This window comes from Perognathus longimembris, chromosome 11 (assembly GCF_023159225.1).
Source record: "Perognathus longimembris pacificus isolate PPM17 chromosome 11, ASM2315922v1, whole genome shotgun sequence".
Taxonomy (NCBI): Eukaryota; Metazoa; Chordata; class Mammalia; order Rodentia; family Heteromyidae; genus Perognathus; species Perognathus longimembris.
In genome coordinates, this window is record NC_063171.1 from 35,590,319 (window position 1) to 35,610,641 (window position 20,323).

The window sequence follows — 20,323 nt, forward strand, 5'->3', positions numbered from 1 at the left end:
TTCATCTCAGCCTCACAAGTAGCTAAAATTACAGGCATGTGCTACTGGCTTCTAGCTTTGTGTCTTACTTTTTCTTTTTTTGGGATAAATATTGCTTTTATTTTCTCTTCTCTAACATTATCTTACTATACTCTCTAGGCATACCATATATTAAAAGTATGCATATGATTCTACTATTTGCTGTATTAACAAAGTTCACCTTTTATGTCAGTTCAGAAACAAATGACACTAGTATCTTAAATTTGTTCATCTCCCCCTGCCCTTTTTTTTTTCTGCCAGTCCTGGGCCTTGGACTCAGGGCCTGAGCACCATCCCTGGCTTCTTTTTGCTCAAGGCTAGCACTCTGCCACTTGAGCTACAGTGCCACTTCTGACTGTCTTCTGTATATGTGGTGTTGGGGAATCGAACCAGGGCTTCATGTATATGAGGCAAGCACTCTTGCCACTAGGCCATATTCCCAGCCCCATTTCCCCCCTTTTTAAAAATTAATTTACTTTATTGTTGTTATAGAGGTGATATACTGAGATATTATCATTACATGAGTCAGGTAATGAGTATATTTCCTTTTGCACAGTATCTTCTGTTCCTTCATTCTCTTCTAGTCCCTCCCTCCTGTCTCCACCCACGAGTTGTACAGTATAGTTCACTTTCTTCAATGTCCAGTGAGCTCCACTCTGTACTTTTTCACCCTTTTCCCCTCGAGTTCTATACCCTCCTCTCCTCCAAAGATATACACACGAATATACCATACATAAGGTAAAGAAAACAGAATCATCAAAAACTTTTTTTAAAGTCCTTTGTTTTCATATCTTGGAGTTTGTTTCAGCATATATATTATTTTATATAAATATGAAGAGGCACTTAGGCATTGTACCTTTGTGTTTCTCTCTTAAGACTATCCTCATTGTATCTAGAATCCTATATAATTTGTCATATCCCATTTTACATCTAACATACATATCAGACAGAAGATGTGCCATTTGTCTCTCTGAGGTTGGCTAACCTCACTTCATGTATTTGTTCTAGGTCCATCCATTCCCTGCAAAGGACATTATTTTATTCTTTCTGATGACTGTAAAATTCCATTGTGTATTACTTCTTAAGAATAATTGTGTTCCAAATGGTTCTAGTTTGAGCCTCTATTACTTTTTAATATTATTTATGTATACTAACTGCACAAAGGGGTTTCACTGTGTATTTCATATGCATATAATGCATATAATGTCAGATTAGCCCCTTTATTGCCCTCTCTTTTCCCTGGCCCTCCTCCCCTTATTTTTCAACAACTTTCAGTGGATTACATCTTCATATACAGACACAATATATTTTGGTATATAATCAGGCAATTTTAACAAACAAAAAATAGTGAAGTAATATATAACTCCACTAAAACCATCTAGCAGATTTCACAACAAAATATGTTTAGTTTTGGAGAGCTAGAGTAATTTTGGTTTTGGTTTTTGGTTTTATAAGACAAGGTCTTGTTACACAACTGACCTTGGATTAACAATTTCCTACCTTAGCCTCCCAATTCTGGAATCATAGGATGCATTACTGAGTCTGCCTTTGCCCTGGTTCTAATGCTAGTTTTTGTTGTTCAGCTACTTAACCTCTCTGCCTGTTTTTTCATGTGTAAAATAGAGCTAGAGATAATTACATGATTATATGTAAAGAACCAATGCGATTATGTATGGCAAAGAGTTTTGTGAACTATAAAGTTGGTATATATTAAAGATGTTAATGTATACAATAAAATGAAATAGGAAAAGAGACATAGTTGCTAGTATAATATTAAATAAACATAGATTAAGTAGATACTTAAAAAACTCTGCTCTAATTTTTGTGTTTAGTCCTAAATGTGAATGTATTTTAAGGAAAGCTAAAAAATAATTACAAATAGCCTTCTAAAAAGGCTTTTTAAATTTTTTTTTAAGTCCCTCTTCTGAGAAAAGACTCTAAAAAAAATGCAAGTATCTTTCCAAACTCATTTATTCTCATTTTCTCTAACTAGAATTTGGCTGAAAGGTCATGAAATTGAAGACAAGAAAATGGCCACATTCCAAAATCCATGTGTATGCTCAAGTGATAAAGCCTCAGGAACAAAAGAAGGAACTGTCTTCTTCTGAAGCAGATGTTATAAACCAAACAGTATTTCCTTTCATTACTAAGAAAATTCCTCCATTCCCTAAAGATTGTTTAGACGTACATAAAAATATATATGTAATTTTAGTGTATGTGATCACATATGTATATAAATTATTTACATACAACTTAGACATGTATAGCATAAACTTAAATTTCTAAGAAAAAGTTACATGCATCTAGAAAATATGTGACAGGTAGGGTTGGGAGAGATAGGCGAGAATGATAGAAGGGGTGACATTGATCAAGATGCATTGTACCCATAAACTGAACAACTACTTGAAGATAATTTTTTTAATTATATGTGTGTATATACACCTACATATATGAAATATGCCATTGCTTTGCATATTAGGCATTAACTAAAGAACCATTACTATTTTGTAAACTTTTTATGGCTATCCATGGGCATAAACTTTGGCAAATACTTGGAATAAATAGCCTAATCTTCGTACAACAATCAAAGCATTTCCAATATTTGTCAAAATTTCAATTTTCTGATTCACATTGCTTGATACTAGATTCTATTCCTTCTCAAAAAAAGAAAAAGAAAGCAGAGGGCTCTAACAATCAATTCCAAAATGCTTCTACCAAATATTTTTTTAAATGAGATCTAGACACCACTGGCTTCTGATTGGGAGGCTGGTAAAGAGGATCATAGTTCCAGAAAAGTCCATGAGATTCCATCTACATGGAGGAAGGCTGGACTTAGTGGCTAGCTCTAAAAATCCCAGGAACTACAAGATGCCTAAAGTACGTAGGCCATTGGGCTGGGGATATAGCCTAGCGGCAAGAGTGCCTGCCTCGGATACACGAGGCCCTAGGTTCGATTCCCCAGCACCACATATACAGAAAACGGCCAGAAGCGGCGCTGTGGCTCAAGTGGCAGAGTGCTAGCCTTGAGCGGGAAGAAGCCAGGGACAGTGCTCAGGCCCTGAGTCCAAGGCCCAGGACTGGCAAAAAGAAAAAAGAAAAAAAAAAAAAAGTACGTAGGCCATGGCTAAGGCACCTGCACGTGGAGCGAGAGACCTATCCTTAAAATAAACCATGAGGAATAGGATTGGAGTCTGGCTTAGCAGTAATAGAGCCTGTCTAGTAAACAAGACACACTGAATACAAACCAATACAATGAAAGGAACAAAGAAAAAAAGGAAGGAGAGGGAAGGATGGAGGAAGAATACCTCTAAGTTTTACCTTATTGAATAGAAAGCTATTGAAGTTTTCACCAATGTGATTGCTTTAGTTCTAAAGCTTAGAATCAGAGACAAAAAGGTAAAGCTGCTGTTGTATTTCTGACCAGAACAACTTGAAATGGGCAAACAAGTGACTATTGCTAACTAAGCTTTCTGATGGCTCCAGCACTGCTTATGCTATTTTGTTTTTTTCTTTCTTTTTTTTTTATTTTTTATTTGCCAGTTCTGGGGCTTGGACTCAGGGCCTGAGCACTGTCCCTGGCTTCTTTTTGCTCAAGACTAACACTCTGCCACTTGAGCCACAGTGCCACTTTTGGCCTTTTCTATATATGTGGCGCTGAGGAATTGAACCCAGGGCTTCATGTATATGAGGCAAGCACTCTTGCCACTAGGCCATATTCCTAGCCCTTATGTTGCTTTTTGACAGTAAAACATTCAAATTTATTTAATCAGAATAATATGTGGGGGAAGGGATGGGGAGAGACTTGAAATAATCATCAAAAAGAATGCGCTTCCATCACTGATTTCTCTCAGTAAAACATACCTGAAAGGATTCTGTTCAACAAGCACTGATGGCAGGCTTTGTGCCGAGTGGAAGTGGAGATTAAAAAGCATATGATACTTGCTGTCTTTAAGAAGCGAATAATAAAGATAGGAAAATGAGTCTTTCCATTCAAATGAATAAGGACCAATAGAAGAATTTAAAAAATACAACAGGATGTTTTGTGTGGTTTAATAAAGTTGATGAAGGCTCAAAGGACTCATCGCAAGCCTTTACTCGAAAGTATGGCCCCAGACTCATCCTTCTGCAGGAACTTGTTGGCTTATAAAGTCAGAGAACACATTTAATGAAACCAACTTTATATCCCTGGTCACAAATGAATGCACTGTAGATCATGAGGCAAGATTGTTCCAATAGTCCTTCATATGAGACAGTGAGATAGTATTTGGGAAGTTGATTCAGCAGTGTGTGAAAAAGTCGAGAATGAAATCACTGGATCTTCTGTTAATCAGGAGTGTCAACAGCTTATTATTTCAACGCTCTGTGAAAAGCAATGTACATTCCAGCCTGTCGAGCACAAGCACAGACAGCTTGGTTGCTGAGCCAGTTTCCTGTGCTTCTTCAATTCCTATGAAACTTACAGCAAGTCCCTATTGCTTAAGAGATACTCTTACAATCCTCCCCACATCCATATGTGGTATATGCTCATAAATGTTTTATAAGCAACCACAGAGTGACACCCAAATATGGCCCTATAGCTAGAACACTAAATTCCTGAGGGAGGAGGGAACATCTCAGAAGCAGGCTTTCTGCTTACATAAAACATGTATTTAAAAGAGATAAAAGACTCTTTAAAGTGTTTGCTTTTGATCTGAGAGACAGGCAAGGAAAACAGAAACTATAAAAGAAATAAAAGTATTCCCCATAGAACCATACTTCTTATTTGAAAAAGAAATACCAAGTGAGTGGAGATAATATGACAAACTGACATTCATAGCCCACTGAGTTAAGGAGAATCTAGTTTTGATTATGTTTTTTTGTACCATGCTGAGAATGAATCCAAGGTCATGCAAATAACAGCTCTACCACTGATCAACATCCTTAGCCTTTTGTTTTTGAGTCAGGTTCTTGCTATGTACCACAGGTTGGACTCAAATTCAGCCTCTAAAGTGCTAGAATTACAGGAGTACACCAACATTCCTGACTTTAAAAACTTTTTTTTTTTTTTTTTGCCAGAACAGGGTTTGAACTCAAGGTCTTATACTTTCTCAGCTGGTACTCTACCAGTTGAGCCATGCTTCCAACTCACCTTTTTGCTGGCTATTTTGGAGATGGAGTCTCAAAGCCTTTTTTGCTTGGACTGGCTTCAAACCACAAATCTTCTAGCTGTCAGCTTCCTAAGTAGCTAGGATTACGGATATGAACTACCAGCACCCAGCTGAGAACCTGTCCTAAATAGAAACTGCCCCACTACAAATTTTTAATCCTTTTCTTTAGACATTATTGAAAAAGAAGCATCTAAGGACGATATTCCAATGTTCAGTAGAATGATAACCTAATACTACTTCTCTATCTTTCTTCTCATTTCCCCCCCATCTGGAATCACTTTGCAATTAAACTTTATTTGAGCTTTCCAGAGTATTTGTTTCTGTCCCATGATATCGAATTCATTTTGCTCTATTTATCAATCTACCCGCTTCCTTTCTAATGTATACTATATATAATACAGACGCATTAAGAAAAAGCAAATATGAAACTTTGATTGTTTTTCTTATTCATATATCAGTAATAACATTCACAGTGACTTGAAAATTTGAGGAAAGTTATTTTCCATCACTCACTCTCAAAATTATACTGAAATAACCTGTGAGAAATTAAGTTATGAACACCTGGAATTCAACAAAAAGAGTAGGCCACTGTGCTGGACGTAAAAATTTTTGAAGAAGAGTTAAAAGAACAGAAAATCTTTTGAGCTTTTGTCAAGACTTCTGGGATCATAAGCATTCTTTCTTGCTGATCTGTAACAGGAACTTAGTAGTTACCCAAGATTGTGTCTGCTTTAGAGAAAGTAATGTCAGCTGTTTGGATGTAATGAGATTAAAGGTACAGGATTGTGGAAGGTAAGAGAATCTAAGTTCAGGACAGTTGATTTATTAAGTAATGGTACACTGTACAGTCAATGACTACTTGTACTTCTTTAGATATTAAGACATTTTATAAAATACATATCCATTTATTTTTTAATATGCTTTGCTCCGTCTGGCTTACGCTAAGCAGAAATATTCCTTAGTTTCCAATGTAATACTTTCTGTCAATGAAATTAATAAGTGCAAGAAAAGTCTACATCATCCTGAATAAGAAGTCATGTTACATGCTTTTTGGATGAAATTGCTAGGAAATTATTCTTAACAAGCCTGATGTAACTTATTAGTTCATGTAGTTTCGTTTTACCAATGGCAAAAATAATAATCTAGGTATTTGAGAACTACATTCCTGTCTCATAACATGGTTTACAGTCACTGCAAGAAAATTAACTTCTTTTGCTATATTGTTAAAACAAGAAAAAATGAAAAAGGATGTTCTCTACTATTGCTGTTATCTAATTCAAATGTAAACTTACTTTTTGATACAAAATACCAAAAAGTGATATATCAGTGATAAACTAGGAAATAAGAGACCCAAACAAAATGTGACAGTCTCAATAGACTAAGCATCAAAGGGGGAGAGTGGGTATCAATAATTTTCCAACAGCCCTTTTCACAGCAAATTAATGAGAAATAGCACTGTACACATACAAGAAATGTAATTCATTTTCTTTATTTAAAAAACACCTGGGCACCAAGTGATTCATGTTTAGAATCCCAATTACTCAGAAGGCTGATATCTAAAGATCAAGATTTGAAGTCTTCTCAGGCAGGAAAGGCCCTGAGATTCTACTTAGTTGTTGTTATTGTTGGTGGTGGGGCTTGAACTCAGGCCCTGGGCACTGTCTCTTCTGCTCAAGGCTAGTGCTCTACCACTTTGAGCCACAGCACCCCTTTTGGTTTTCTGGCAATTAATTAGAGATGAGTCTCACAGACTTTCCTGCCCAGGCTAGCTATGAACTGTGATCCTCAAATCTCAGCCTCCTGACTAGCTAAGATTACAGACTGAGCCACGGACACCACTTATCTCTCTTATCTACTTTATCACGCTTATCTACTTTACCCGCAAAACACTGGAAGTGAGGTGTGTCTCAAGTAGTGGAGTGCCAGCTATGAACAACAAAACAAACAGCAAGAGTACAGGCCCAATTTGTAAAACCTGACTGACAGTATCCAATATATTATTCAGTAATGAGGGTAAACATTTTATGAAGAAGAGAGGAAATAGGCACATGAATCTAAGAAATATAAACATTCCACAAGTGATACATATGAAATGGCCTATAATTCATCTTATGTCTACATTTCAGAAATCTACTTCCCAATAACCAAATGGCAACTGATTTTCAGTGCCTAAATAGAAATTTTAGGGTTTTACTTTTCCTTTGTGTATGGTTTGGATATGGAAAGTGTTGAATACTTGGGAAGATGCAGAAACTTTGGGAAGGAGAACCTAGCTGGAGGGAGAAGATGGTAGATCTTTGAAAGTTATAATTGGCCCCAGGTTCCTGTACTGCTCTCTAGTTCCCATGTGCCACATGCTCCCATCACCATGATGCTCTGTCTCACTACCGACCCAGAAATAAAGGATCCAGCCATGATGGATGGATGGAACCCTCTGACACCATGAGCAAAACAACAAGAACAACAAAAAATCCTTCTCCTCATAAGCTGTTTGTCAGACATTTCATCATAACCACACAAAAGTATAAACCAATATGGACACAGGGAAGATGAAGAATAGAACATAAATATCAGTAATCAGTATCTTCTAATTATATACACATATTATAATGTGGTATCAGTTCCATGTTCAACTTTATCAAATGCCCAAGAACTCAAAGAGCACTTATTTCCCTCACTTTGTTATATATTGCTTCCTATCTCTTAAACTGTTATATCTTCCACAAAACTCAGCCCACTGTCTTCTACACAGCGGCCACTCAAATGTACTTGTTTTATGCTTTCAAAATGAACTTACCCTTCGAAATGATACAACATAAAAAGTGTCTCCCCTCCTGCGGATGGCTTCAAAGAAATCTTGATAACTTCTGGGTGAAGCATAATACACTTGTAGTTCATTCCCCGAGTTCCTACTGAATTTAGAGATAAATAACATGTTATTAACATGCTAAACATTTCAGGTTCTCTCAAAATGCTTCCCAGGGTAAGGCTACACATGTACTGTAAGAATGGCTTTCAAGCAAATATTCCTAGGAGTTTGGAAGTAACTTTTATACTCTTAAAATTATTTCATGGCACACAAAATGTGTATATATTGATCAGATATTTTGCTATATGCATATAATGTAGAGTGCTCAGAATAAGCATACTAATCTCAAAGACTCATCTATTTATTTATTTATTTAGGGATAGGGAATCAAGCCCAGGGTCTATTCTATACTAGACAAGTATTCTATCACTAAGATTTTTTGAAATATACAATATATTTTCATTAGCCAGGTGCCAGTGGCTCAAGTATATAATCCTAGCTACCCAAGAGGCTGAGGTCTAAGGATCAGGGATTGAAGCCAGCCGGGGAAGTAAAGTTCATGAGAGTCTTATTAATTAACCACCAGACTCTGTAATTAACCACCAAAAAGCCAAAAGTGGAGTTGTGGTTCAAATGAAAGGGCACTAGTCTTGAGAAAAAGAGCTGAGGAACAGCATGTAGGTCAAGTTCAAGCCCTAGTACTAGCACACAAAAAAGTGTGTATATATATATATATATATATACACACACATTTATTAAATACATTTTAAATAAAGAAGAAATAAGGGCTGGGAATATGGCCTAGTGGCAAGAATGCTTGCCTCGCATACATGCAGCCCTGGGTTCGATTCCTCAGCACCACATATACAGAAAACGGCCAGAAGCGGTGCTGTGGCTCAAGCGGCAGAGTGCTAGCCTTGAGCAAAAAGAAACCAGGGACAGTGCTCAGGCCCTGAGTCCAAGGCCCAGGTCAAGCAAATAAAGAAAAAAAGAGGAAAGAAGAAATACTATGCTATGACAATCATGTGCCAAAACACTGACACATGTTAAAACAAGTATTTAGCAATTGAGTGAATTCTGATTAACAGAATAATTAATGTATAAATATGTTTGAATTACTTCATTCCAACAGGATAATACAATGTCAAGATTTTAAGCAGTCATGATTGCTGCTTAGCATGCTGCTCATTACCACTTAGCAGGATTTTGTTTGTTTGTTTGTTTTCTGCCAGTTCAGGGGACTGGACTCAGGGCCTGAGCATTGTCCCTGGCTTTTTGCTCAAGGCTAGTACTCTACCACTTGAGCCACAACACCACTTCCAGCTTTTTCTGTTTATGTGGTGCTGAGGAATCGAACCCAGGGTTCCGTGCATGCTAGGCAAGCACTCTACCGTTAAGCCACATTCCCAGCCCTCAGGACTTTTTAAAATGGTAAGAGAGTATATTAATATGAAAGGATAGGAAAGGAGCTAGAAGTGTAGCTTAGTGGTAGAGTGCTTGCCTAGCATGCACGACGCCCTGCGTTCGACTCCTCAGCACCACATAAACAGAAAAAGCCAGAAGTGGCACTGTGGCTCAAGTGATAGTGTTAGCCTTGAACAAAAGAAGCTCAGGGACAGTACCCAGGCCCTGCGTTCAAGTCCCAGAACTGGCAAAAAAAAAAAAAAAAAAAGGAAGGGAAGGAAAGCTATGAAAGGAAAGTAGTAAGACTCCCCGTCCAGAGAAGGGTCCAAAAAGGAGTCCCAGAAATTCTTGACTAATGAGATAATGAACAGACCAGTGTAACCCGAGAGTACTTTGGAGGCTGAACTAGGAGGATGGTAAGTTTGAGGGCAACCTGGAATTCCCGGCCTGACTGAGATATATAGCAAGACTGTGTTTCAAACAAATAAATAAAACCACTTTCAAATTACATTTTTACTAGACATATATATTTATCCCAGGAATATTGTCTGACACATAGCCAGTCCTTAGTAAATATTATTAGTAAGTAGTAAACTATAAAATCTGTGGTAGAGCTACAGTTAGAACCTCAGACTCTTTACTTTGACTTTAACTACACAGTTGTCAATATTATAACAATCACTATTTGTAAGAGCATTTAATATGTGCCAAATGCCATTTAAACTGTTTTAATTATATTGTTACATTAACTCTATGCAGCCAGGACTTTGTAGATAAATAAACTCAAATTACATTAATCTGCTTGAACCACAGAGCAAGAGGCAGGGTTAGTAATCTGACTTCTACCTAGCTATAGAGCTAGCCTTTCACATGATGCTATATCACCTCCCATGCTACCCTTCCTTTTAATTAGGTGTGTCTTGTTGAAAATATTTTAAACTTTTAGGGTCAACATTCTCTTTTGAATCTTTCAAAATCTTAAGTAGTGTTGTATAATGAAAAATGAATTTTAAAACAAACAGCTTGGAATTCTGACTATGCCATTTGATTCTATTACCAAAAAATATATACTTCTAATAACCCTATGGATTTAAAGGAAAAAATGCATATAAAACACCCAGTAGGGTTGGGAGGGTGGCTTAGTGGTAGAGTGCTTGCCTAGCATGCACGAAGCCTTGGGTTTGATTCCTCAGTACCACATAAACAGAAAAAGTCAAAAGTAGCGCTGTGGCTCAAGAGGTAGAGTGCGAGCCTTGAGCAAAAAGAAGCTCAAGGATAGCACTCAGGCCCTCAGTCCAAGCCCCAGGACTGGCCAAGAAAAAAAGAGAAAAGTAAAAAAAAAACACCCAGGAAGGGGCTGGGAATGTGGCTTAGTGGTAGAGTACTTGCTTAACATGCATGAAGCCCTGTGTTCAATTCCTCAGCACCACATACACAGAAAAAGGCAGAAATGGATGCTGTGGCTCAAGTAGTACAGTGCTAGCCTTGAACAAAAAGAAGCCAGGGACAGTGCTCAGGCCCTGAGTTCAAGCCCTAGGACTGGCAGGAAAGAAAGGACTGGCAAAGAAAGAAAGAAAACACCCAGGAGGACACTTGGCACAGAACAATCAAAATTAACTTTTCCCTCCCTGAACTTATGAAATAGATGCAAATCAAAGACAGAAGAGCTATGTGCTGAAGATATTCAACAAAATTATGACTAAAAAACATTCTGACGAAATCTGTATTTAAGGAATTTGGGAGAGGAGATCTTGAAGTTATCTAGCTTTTCTCCAACTACTCACAAGTAATATACGAACTAACATAAAAACATTATAGATGAGGACAAACTTAAGGTTAAAAGGAAGCATGAATTTCAACCTTACTAAAATAAAAGCTACTTTAAATACCCTGCCAGGAACCTCCATGAATTCTTACCTGATACTAGTGGTTTCTGTGTATTGGACTGCCATCAGCTGAGAATTTGAGCCCTGTTCCAGGGCACCCTGGAAGAAAAAGGGAAGAGGTTTAACATTACTTAGTAAAATTATATGAAGATTTCCCTAAACTGAGTCATTCTATATTTATACGTGTTAAACCCTTTCTGTTTTATTTTGAAGCTCTGTTATTAGGAGCCTATATATTTAGAATCGGTATCTCTTTTTTTATTATATGCTCCTTTTAACAACATGGCATTTCCTTCTTTGTCTCTTATAATATCCTTTGGAAACCTACTTTATGTAATGATATAGTAATGCTATTTTTTTTCACATTTTTGCCTGGGGCTGGCCTTGACCATGATCTTCCTACCTATGCCATAAAATAAATGGGGTCATAGACCATGGTAGTTTTCTACTGCTTAGTGTTTTCATGGTATAAATTGTTTTACTCTTTAACTTTCCCTCTATATCTTGTGTTTCAAATGTTATTTCTGATTCAGGAAAGAATAAACCCTATTAGAAGAATAGATTAGCAAATCAGGAAGAGAAAACAAGCAAGCATTCACCACAAAAACAACAAAATGATGGGAAATACAGAACATCTCTCAATATTAACATTTCTAATGATCAAGTTGCTTTCATCCTAATATTGTGAAAATGGCAATACTACCCAAATCAACATAAAGAGTCCATGCATTATCCATCAAAACCCCAATGTCATGTTTTCACTAATTTGCCTTTTCCTAAATTCATAATTTAGGAAGAAGGTGAGTTTATGAAAGACTCCAACTCAAAATACTTAGGATCAATAAAAAAATGTTTAAGTACTAATTTCCCAAATTTCCATAAGATTTTATAAAACTTTTGAATCCTGTTAGCATCTGAAAGAGGTTACCTGGAGGACAAAGAAGGTAGAAATGAAAAAAAAGTGGCAAAGTGAAGTTACTGGCTCTCTACATAAGAAAGAAAACCAAGAGAATTTTTATAACTGTTACAGCACAATGAGCCTTCTCCATCCCTTAACTTGCCAAGAACTTCTTTAACTTGGACAAATACAGATTCATCCTTGTCATTCCTTTTTTCAGTAACAGCTGAGATTCTTACATTTCTGAAAATTATCTAAGCTCCCTACAGAGATATGCACCCAAAATAGCAGAAAAAGAGACTTTAGCCTAAACAAATCTTCTCTAAATGAACAAAGACTATGGAATTAAAATAAAATTATTTTCCTTTTACTAGAATTCCTTCAAGATTAAATAATACCTCTTCCAGGGTAAATAGCCAGTGAATGGGAAAGAATAACAAGACAAATTATATCTAAAGGTAGGCCCAACAGAAACAAGAAGAAAACTCATGTAGGCCAAGAATTTCAATCTGATTTTTCATAATGAGCATTAGAGCAGCTGGACCAGACTATCTCCTTCCAATAGTCTATTCCTGCCCCCTGAACTCTTCCTCATACTATATAACCTATACTTTTTATCACCAGGGTCCTGCATATAATTTAAGTTCTTCCAGCCTGATACATTTGCTCCAGATTTAAAAAGCACAAGGGAGAAGAGTCTATTATTCCTCCAGTCATGGTGGCAGCTGACACATTACATAGCAGACAAGAGTTTTTGAAGTATCAGATGCTGCTTTCCAATGCCAGGCAGCAGCCTCAGTGGGACTGCAAGGTGCCCAGGCCATTGTTAATGACTATATACAGCTTCTAGGAGTACAAACACCAATGAAGTTACTCTAGTAGGTAAATAAAAGGTCATGGAGAGACCCAGAAAAGCACATAGTAGATAATCATAGGATATTAGAAGGTCAAAGCTTGAATTCACCTATACCTCTATACCTACTCTTTTTTTTGCGGAGGGGGGGGGGGGGAGCGGGGCAGAGAGGGTACCAATACTGGGGCTTGAACTTGTAGCCTATGCTTTTTCCATTCAAGGCTGGTGCTCTACTACTTGAGCCATACCATCACTTCTAGGTGTTTTTTTTTTTTTTTCATTAACTGGGGGTAAGAATCTCTCAGATTTATCTGCCTGGGCTGACTTCCAATTGCAATCCTCAGGTCTCAGCCTCCTGAGCAGTTAAGATTATAGGAATGAGCCATCAACACCTGTCCCACCTGTTCTATCTTAAAAATGAAAACAGCTTCATAATGGTAAAGGCCCATGTCTCTTGATAAGCTGCTTGTGTGTTTTGAGAATCAGTCTAACTACAGTCAAGATTGCCCTGAAACTTTCTATGTAGCTCAGGTAGACTATTTTAACGTTTTCTTGCCTCAACCTCCCAAGTGCTTCGATTACAGGTATGTGCCACCATGCCCAGCTTAACATGCTTTTGAAAAAATCACATGCTGCTTCTAACTAGCCTCTAAATAAATAGAACGTTTCTATTAATTTATAAATAAACCAGGTAAAAATCTTTTCCATCCAAAAATAAAAACCTCTTTGTTGGTTCCTATGGCTACTCCATTTTTCTATTCCTATTTGTGGGAATCCCCTGAAATAATTTTCTCCACTTTCTCATATTGCTTTTCTGAGTCCACTTCAAATAGGCTTTGTCATCATAACTACAATGAAAGCAGTGTCAGTCTCCAACGAGTTCCAGTGGTCAATTTCAGTGGCATTTTTCGGCCTCACCTTAATACTTCTTGGCCTCTGTGACAAATAATCTTTCTTAAAAAAAAAAAAAAGTCTCTTTGCTTGGGGTTTGGGGCACCAACGTCCTACATTTTCTCCTATCTTACTGGAGTCACTTACTTTCCTCCAAGCACTGGTTCTTTCTCTTTCGGCTTATAATGTTGAACTTAGCACAGAACTCAGATTTTTACTCACTTTTCTTTCTTCTGTAGAAATTATAGTCTCAATACCTCTCCTAAACTTTCTGCATATTGATTGTCCACTAGACCGCTCCACCTGAGTGTCCAATATTCATATCAAATCTGACATAACTAAGATTCCTGACTCAATCTCTTCACACCTCCTTCCCCAGTCTTGCTCTCAGTAAATTGAATCACTACTCTTTTAGTACTTAAAGCAGAGGAATAATCATTAATTCCTTTTTATAACAACAATTTCTAACTGTTCTTCTTTTGAGACACATTTAGTACCCAAGTGCTTCCTTCCCTCCATCTTTGTTTGCATCTATTACACAATCTCACCTAGACTACTGGAATGCACATGTCCTTACATCACAGTCTATTTTGTGTAACACTAGAATAGTATCTTGAAAATATCAATCAGATTAAGTCACTTCTCTGCTCAAACATTTCAGTAGTGTCTCTTTATGCCTAGGATGAAACTGAAAGTCCTCACCATAGCCTAGGAAGTTTGCAGCCTCTCACTTCTGCAGCCTCTCTAACTCAGTGTCTACCACTCTCCTCAATCACTGCATTCAGCCTCACTCAGCTTCCTGACCATCCTCAAATATGTAAACTGTCCTTCCTGAGGGTCTTTATGTTTGTTATTCTCTTGGTCTGGAAGTTTTTTTTACTAGATTTTGCTCTAAATCTTCACATTGTTTACTGTCACTCTCTAAGACAAAAGCAATGCTCTCACCAAACCACTTTTATTTCCTAAGCACATACAAAAAACTGTATGTTCCCAATCTGAAATAGACAAGTAAAGTGACAGTTGTAGTCAACCAAACAATGGTTAATGTTCACACCTGATCCCTAAAATACTTTGCCTGATCTTCCTAGGTCTCTCTTCCCTAGTACTTAAGGTTAAAAGTAAAAGATTTCAAGTTGCTGGAACTATACAGTAGAAGAAACAGAAGAAGAAACATGGATCCTTAGGCACTAATGAGAGGAAAAACATTCTATACAGAGTTATGTTAGATTTTATGTGTATAAGGACAAGTTTTGTTTCCATTCAGCTATGGAGAATTTGAGGCTGTTGTAACAGCCAGCATTAGTTACCTTGGACAATACCTCATTAATGTGGAATTTCTTCAGGAAAGCCTTCTTTAAAAATAATCTAAATAACAACTCATTTCTCGATTCAGATTCTAACCCTTTCCCTTGCTTTAGAGAAATCTCTAAATTTGTCTTTAGAGCTCTCTAAATTTGAATGTATACATGTACTTATTTACTTTATCTCTAATTCTGAGTATATGAGTGCACTTATTTACTTTATCTCTAATTTTAAGTTTGTGTATGTATTTATTTACTTGCTTACTGTTTAACTCTCCCACTAGAAGATAATCTGCTGAAGGGAGGGAGTTTACCATGTTCACTACCATACTCCAAGTCTAGAACAGTGCCTGGCTCATTATCACTGCCATAGGTAATGGAATCACAGTGTGCTATTTGCTAGGCCAGTGCTTCAAATATAGTAAAAACAAAACAAAAAAAAACAAAAAAACTTCTGACAAATGATGGAATGACTATAAATGAATGGTACTTTGAGACAAGCACCATTAATACAAAAGCTCCACTGAAAAGTTCTAAGTATAGTCATTAACCCATAGTGAGACATGTCTAAGTTCACAAAGCCCACCACAAATACACCTTCATTTTCAAGCTGTCTAATGTTTCAACACTCTCTTTTTGCAAAGCTTTGAGGGACGATAAACCGTATTACCATGTGTACAGCAAATATTTGATAAAGATAGCCATACACAGAAACTCCTGGCTTGAAGCAAATTTAAAAGAGAACAGAAACAGCACCATGCCTGAACAGGAAATGCTGGGCCTATGAAACCTACACCATGCCATGAACTTGGAGGAGGGCTCCATTAACAAAGACAGTGGCATCAGAAGCAGCAGGAGGCAGTACAAGTAGGCAAACTAAAGTTTCCCAAATCTTCAAGGGAAGAAAAGCAACGCCCCTAGGGAATGCCTCCCAACAGCCATGCCAGCCATTGTTCAAAGACAAGCAGAAACAAACCTGAAGAATACGGGTTTTCTGTTGATTATTCGTCATTCTCCTGGACTTGGTCCTTTCTACTTCATGTCTATGAACCCAGCCTCGAAGTTCATGATTCAACCTATAAAACAGCTTAATTGATTCAATGTTTCATAGAAATAAATGTCTTACCACTTGGTTAGAAATGAATTTTATCATTCTGTTGGTTCTAAAGAGTACTGAAGAACTTGATTATTATTAACTCGAAGAAGCTAAGAATCTCCCATATCCTGCACAGAGCTTAGGATATTTTCTCTTTTCTGTTTCTCCCTACTTTAACTCTCATACTAAAATAAATTCATGTTAAAGTTTTTAAAAGCTAAGACAAAGATTAAATTGTTTTTAATAGGACATGCACTTTTATATACAAATCTCCTCAATCAGAAGTTAAAAATTCAAAGAAAACCAAAGTAGCTAAATATCTGCTAAAGACTGGATGTAAATGCCTTTCCACAAATATACTCTTTCTCCACTTGAACTATGAATATACAAACATCTGGAACATTGGACAAAAACTCACAGGGCCTAACAAAATGGCCTTTGAAAATATGTTATCTTGAGAGAAAGAAAACAGTAAACTCAACTGGCTGAGGGGAAAATAATTTGTTTTTCAACAGTAAAAATTTAAAAGATTAAATACAACTTCTTTTTATTTTGCTTACTTTCTAAAGAAATTGTCAGATGTTACGTTATGCTTAATTATCACACACACACACACACACAAAAAAAAAAAAAAACAAAAATGAGGCAAGTTTTGAAGTTCAACAAATGGATTCAAAAGGCACTGGAAAAAAATTTCAAAAGAAAAGCTAACAAGATAGGATGAATAATAAAGGCGTCCAGAACCACATATCCTCAAGTTACTATCTTACTAATCTGGAGGAAAAAAAGTACCTTTGGCGGTAAATGTTATGACCCACCAGCCTAACATTTATCCTGAATTTTAACACCAATTGTATTCTATAGTTCTCAAGACTTAAGTATACAAGCACACATGAAATAGACTTATCACCATCTCTATCAGGTTGGTAGGGAAACTAGACAAAAACTGATACACCTATGGTTATGCAACTAATAACTGAGTCTCTTAGTAAATCTAAACAGATACTTTTGAGTTTCAAAATTAATCAGGGGGCCCAACCACATATTTCTGCAACCACCCACAGCACTCACCTGAGAGACTCTGTCGTGTTAATCAGGGGTTGACAAGGAGGTGGAGGAATATAAAGTAGTGGTTCTTCAGTGAGCACCATTAGGGCTTTGTCATTTGAAACAGAATGATCATAACTGAAACATATATAGACAAAATTTTATTTTTTTGCATCTTAAATTCCTAGGAAATTTACTTTAAGAAACTCCTTACTAAGCTTATCCCTATAATCCTAGCTACTCAGAAAACTGAGATTAAAAGGACTGTGATTTGAGGCCAGCCAGGGAAAAAAGTTTGCCAGATGCTATAGCAACAGAAAAACTATATGTGGTGGCATGTGCTTGTCAGCCCAGCCATGACTAGAAACATAAACAGGAGGATTGACATCCAGGTCAGCTCAGCAAAAAAGCAAAACTATCTAAAAAATAATCAGCACAACATTGAGATTCCATCTCACCCCAGTAAGAATGTCATATATCAAGAAACCTAACAATAACAATTGTTGGAGGGGATGTGGCGAAAAGGAAACCCTACTTCATTGTTGGTGGGAATGTAAACTGGTTCAGCCACTCTGGCAAGCAGTATGGAGATTCCTCAGAAGGCTAATTATAGAACTCCCCTATGACCCAGCAGCCCCACTTTTGGGTATCTATCCAAAAGACCACAAACAAAATCACAGTAATGCCACCAGCACAACAATGTTCATCGCAGCACAATTTGTCATAGCGAGAATCTGGAACCAACCCAGATGCCCCTCAGTAGACGAATGGATCAGGAAAATGTGGTACATATACACAATGGAATTTTATGCCTCTATCAGAAAGAATGACATTGTCCCATTTGTAAGGAAATGGAAGGACTTGGAAAAAATTATACTAAGTGAAGTGAGCCAGACCCAAAGAAACATGGACTCTATGGTCTCCCTTATTGGGAATAATTAATACAGGTTTAGGCAAGTCATAGCAGAGCATCACAACGCCCAATAGCTATACCCTTATGAACACATACCATCATGCTAAGTGAAATGAACTCCATGTTATGGAAACAATTGTTATATCACAGTTGTAACTACTTTCAACGTCCCATGTGTATCTGTAGCTTCTATTATTGATGATGTTCTTGTATCACATTCCTGTGGTTGTACCTACACTATCTCTGTAATCTTATCTGAGTATATTGGAAACCGTGTATACTGGTATTGGAAGTAGGAAATTGAAAGGGAATACCAAATTTGAGAGACACAGGGTAAAAAAAAGACAAACAACTACAAAAGCAATACTCGCAAAACTGTTTGGTGTAAGTGAACTGAACACCTGGGGGGGGAAGGGAAAGGGGGAGGAGGGTGGGGGGTATGAGGGACAAGGTAACAAACAGTACAAGAAATGTATCCAGGGGCTGGGGATATAGCCTAGTGGCAAGAGTGCCTGCCTCGGATACACGAGGCCCTGGGTTCGATTCCCCAGCACCACATATACAGAAAACGGCCAGATGAGGCGCTGTGGCTCAAGTGGCAGAGTGCTAGCCTTGAGCGGGAAGAAGCCAGGGACAGTGCTCAGGCCCTGAGTCCAAGCCCCAGGACTGGCCAAAAAAAAAAAAAAAAAAAAAGAAATGTATCCAATGCCTAATGTATGAAACTGTAACCTCTCTGTACATCAGTTTGATAATAAAAATTTGAAAAAAAAATCAGCACAAAAAGGGTTAGAGGCATGGCTTAAGTGACATGGCACTTACCTAGTAAGCATGAAGGTCTATGTTTAAACCTCAGTACCCCCATATATGTATACATTTGCTATATAACATCTCTGGGGCCAGTACCCTACTAGGTTCTACAAATCTAACAAGGAACCAAGAAACAAAAGTTTCCACCTTCAAAGATCTAACAAGTAAGATGGGCCAGAGCAAAATAAATAAGTAAGTAAATAAATAAATAAATAAAATAAATCCAAACTCTGATAAGTGCTATGAAAGATGCAAGCAAAGCAACACAGTATCTATTTTAGATAAATGGTCTGAGATGATGGTATTTAAGTCAAGGTTTAAATGATAAGGAGAAAACATCCACAGAGAAACTATGGGAAACATATTTAGGACAAGAAGGAAGGGGAAAGGTAGGCCTAAGAAATGTAAAAGATCGGGGCTGGGAATATGGCCTAGTGGCAAGAGTGCTTGCCTCGTATACATGAAGCCCTAGGTTTGATTCCTCAGCACCACATGTATAGAAAACAGCCAGAAGTGGCGCTGTGGCTCAAGTGGCAGAGTGCTAGCAAAAAGAAGCCAGGGACAGTGCTCAGGCCCTGAGTCCAAGGCCCAGGACTGGCCAAAAAAAAACCAGAAATGTAAAAGACCAATTAGGAGTTGTGAACAAGTGTAAGAAAAGCAGGCATACAAAGCTGGAACTAAGTGTAATGAGAAGCACAAAAGTGGTTTAGATTGAAATGTGAAATATTCTAATTTACATGTATACCTTGACATTGTACCAAAAATGGGTTTGATGGAGGCAAGAGCAGGAAACAGAGCAGTCAGGAGAACTGGAAAGATACAGGTAAGAACTAACTATATGGACTAGGTCTGTGGCAGGGGAGATGGAGAAAAGTGGGCCAATTCAAGGCAATTTTTGGACAAATAAACTGCACTTGTTGAAAGAAAGGTTTTCTAAAAGTCTTCTGCTATGAATGTTACTAGCCACAAGCCTGTATTATTTCCTAAACACACAGGAAGACTACACATTGCCAGGCTTCTACCCCAAGCTATGAAATGAGGAAGGCAGTTGCAGAAAACTAGTTGAGAGATAAAACAAGGACAGGAAGAGAGTTCTACTGTGCATATGTTAAATTTGAAATGCTTAAATAAAGAGGCCAAAGAGACTATTAGATTCAAAAGTCTTAGGATTCAGACTAGAAGTATAGACCAGAACTATAAATTTAAAAAGCATCATTATGTACAAATACAGATTCTGTCCTTAGTACCATCTA

The 20,323-nt window shown here is 37.3% G+C and overlaps 1 protein-coding gene across 2 annotated transcripts in view; it reads right to left on the minus strand.

Annotated features, from left to right (window-relative positions):
• The window catches only part of Atf6 (activating transcription factor 6), a 164,666-nt gene that overhangs the window by 73,561 nt on the left and 70,782 nt on the right, over positions 1–20,323 (minus strand). For both annotated transcript variants that reach the window (XM_048357850.1, XM_048357849.1), the window contains exons 11-14: positions 17,375–17,488; positions 16,184–16,283; positions 11,296–11,363; positions 7,963–8,077 (exon numbers count right to left, since the gene is read on the minus strand). In XM_048357850.1, coding sequence (XP_048213807.1) covers positions 7,963–8,077; positions 11,296–11,363; positions 16,184–16,283; positions 17,375–17,488 — 397 coding nt within the window. The remainder of the gene's footprint in view (positions 1–7,962; positions 8,078–11,295; positions 11,364–16,183; positions 16,284–17,374; positions 17,489–20,323) is intronic.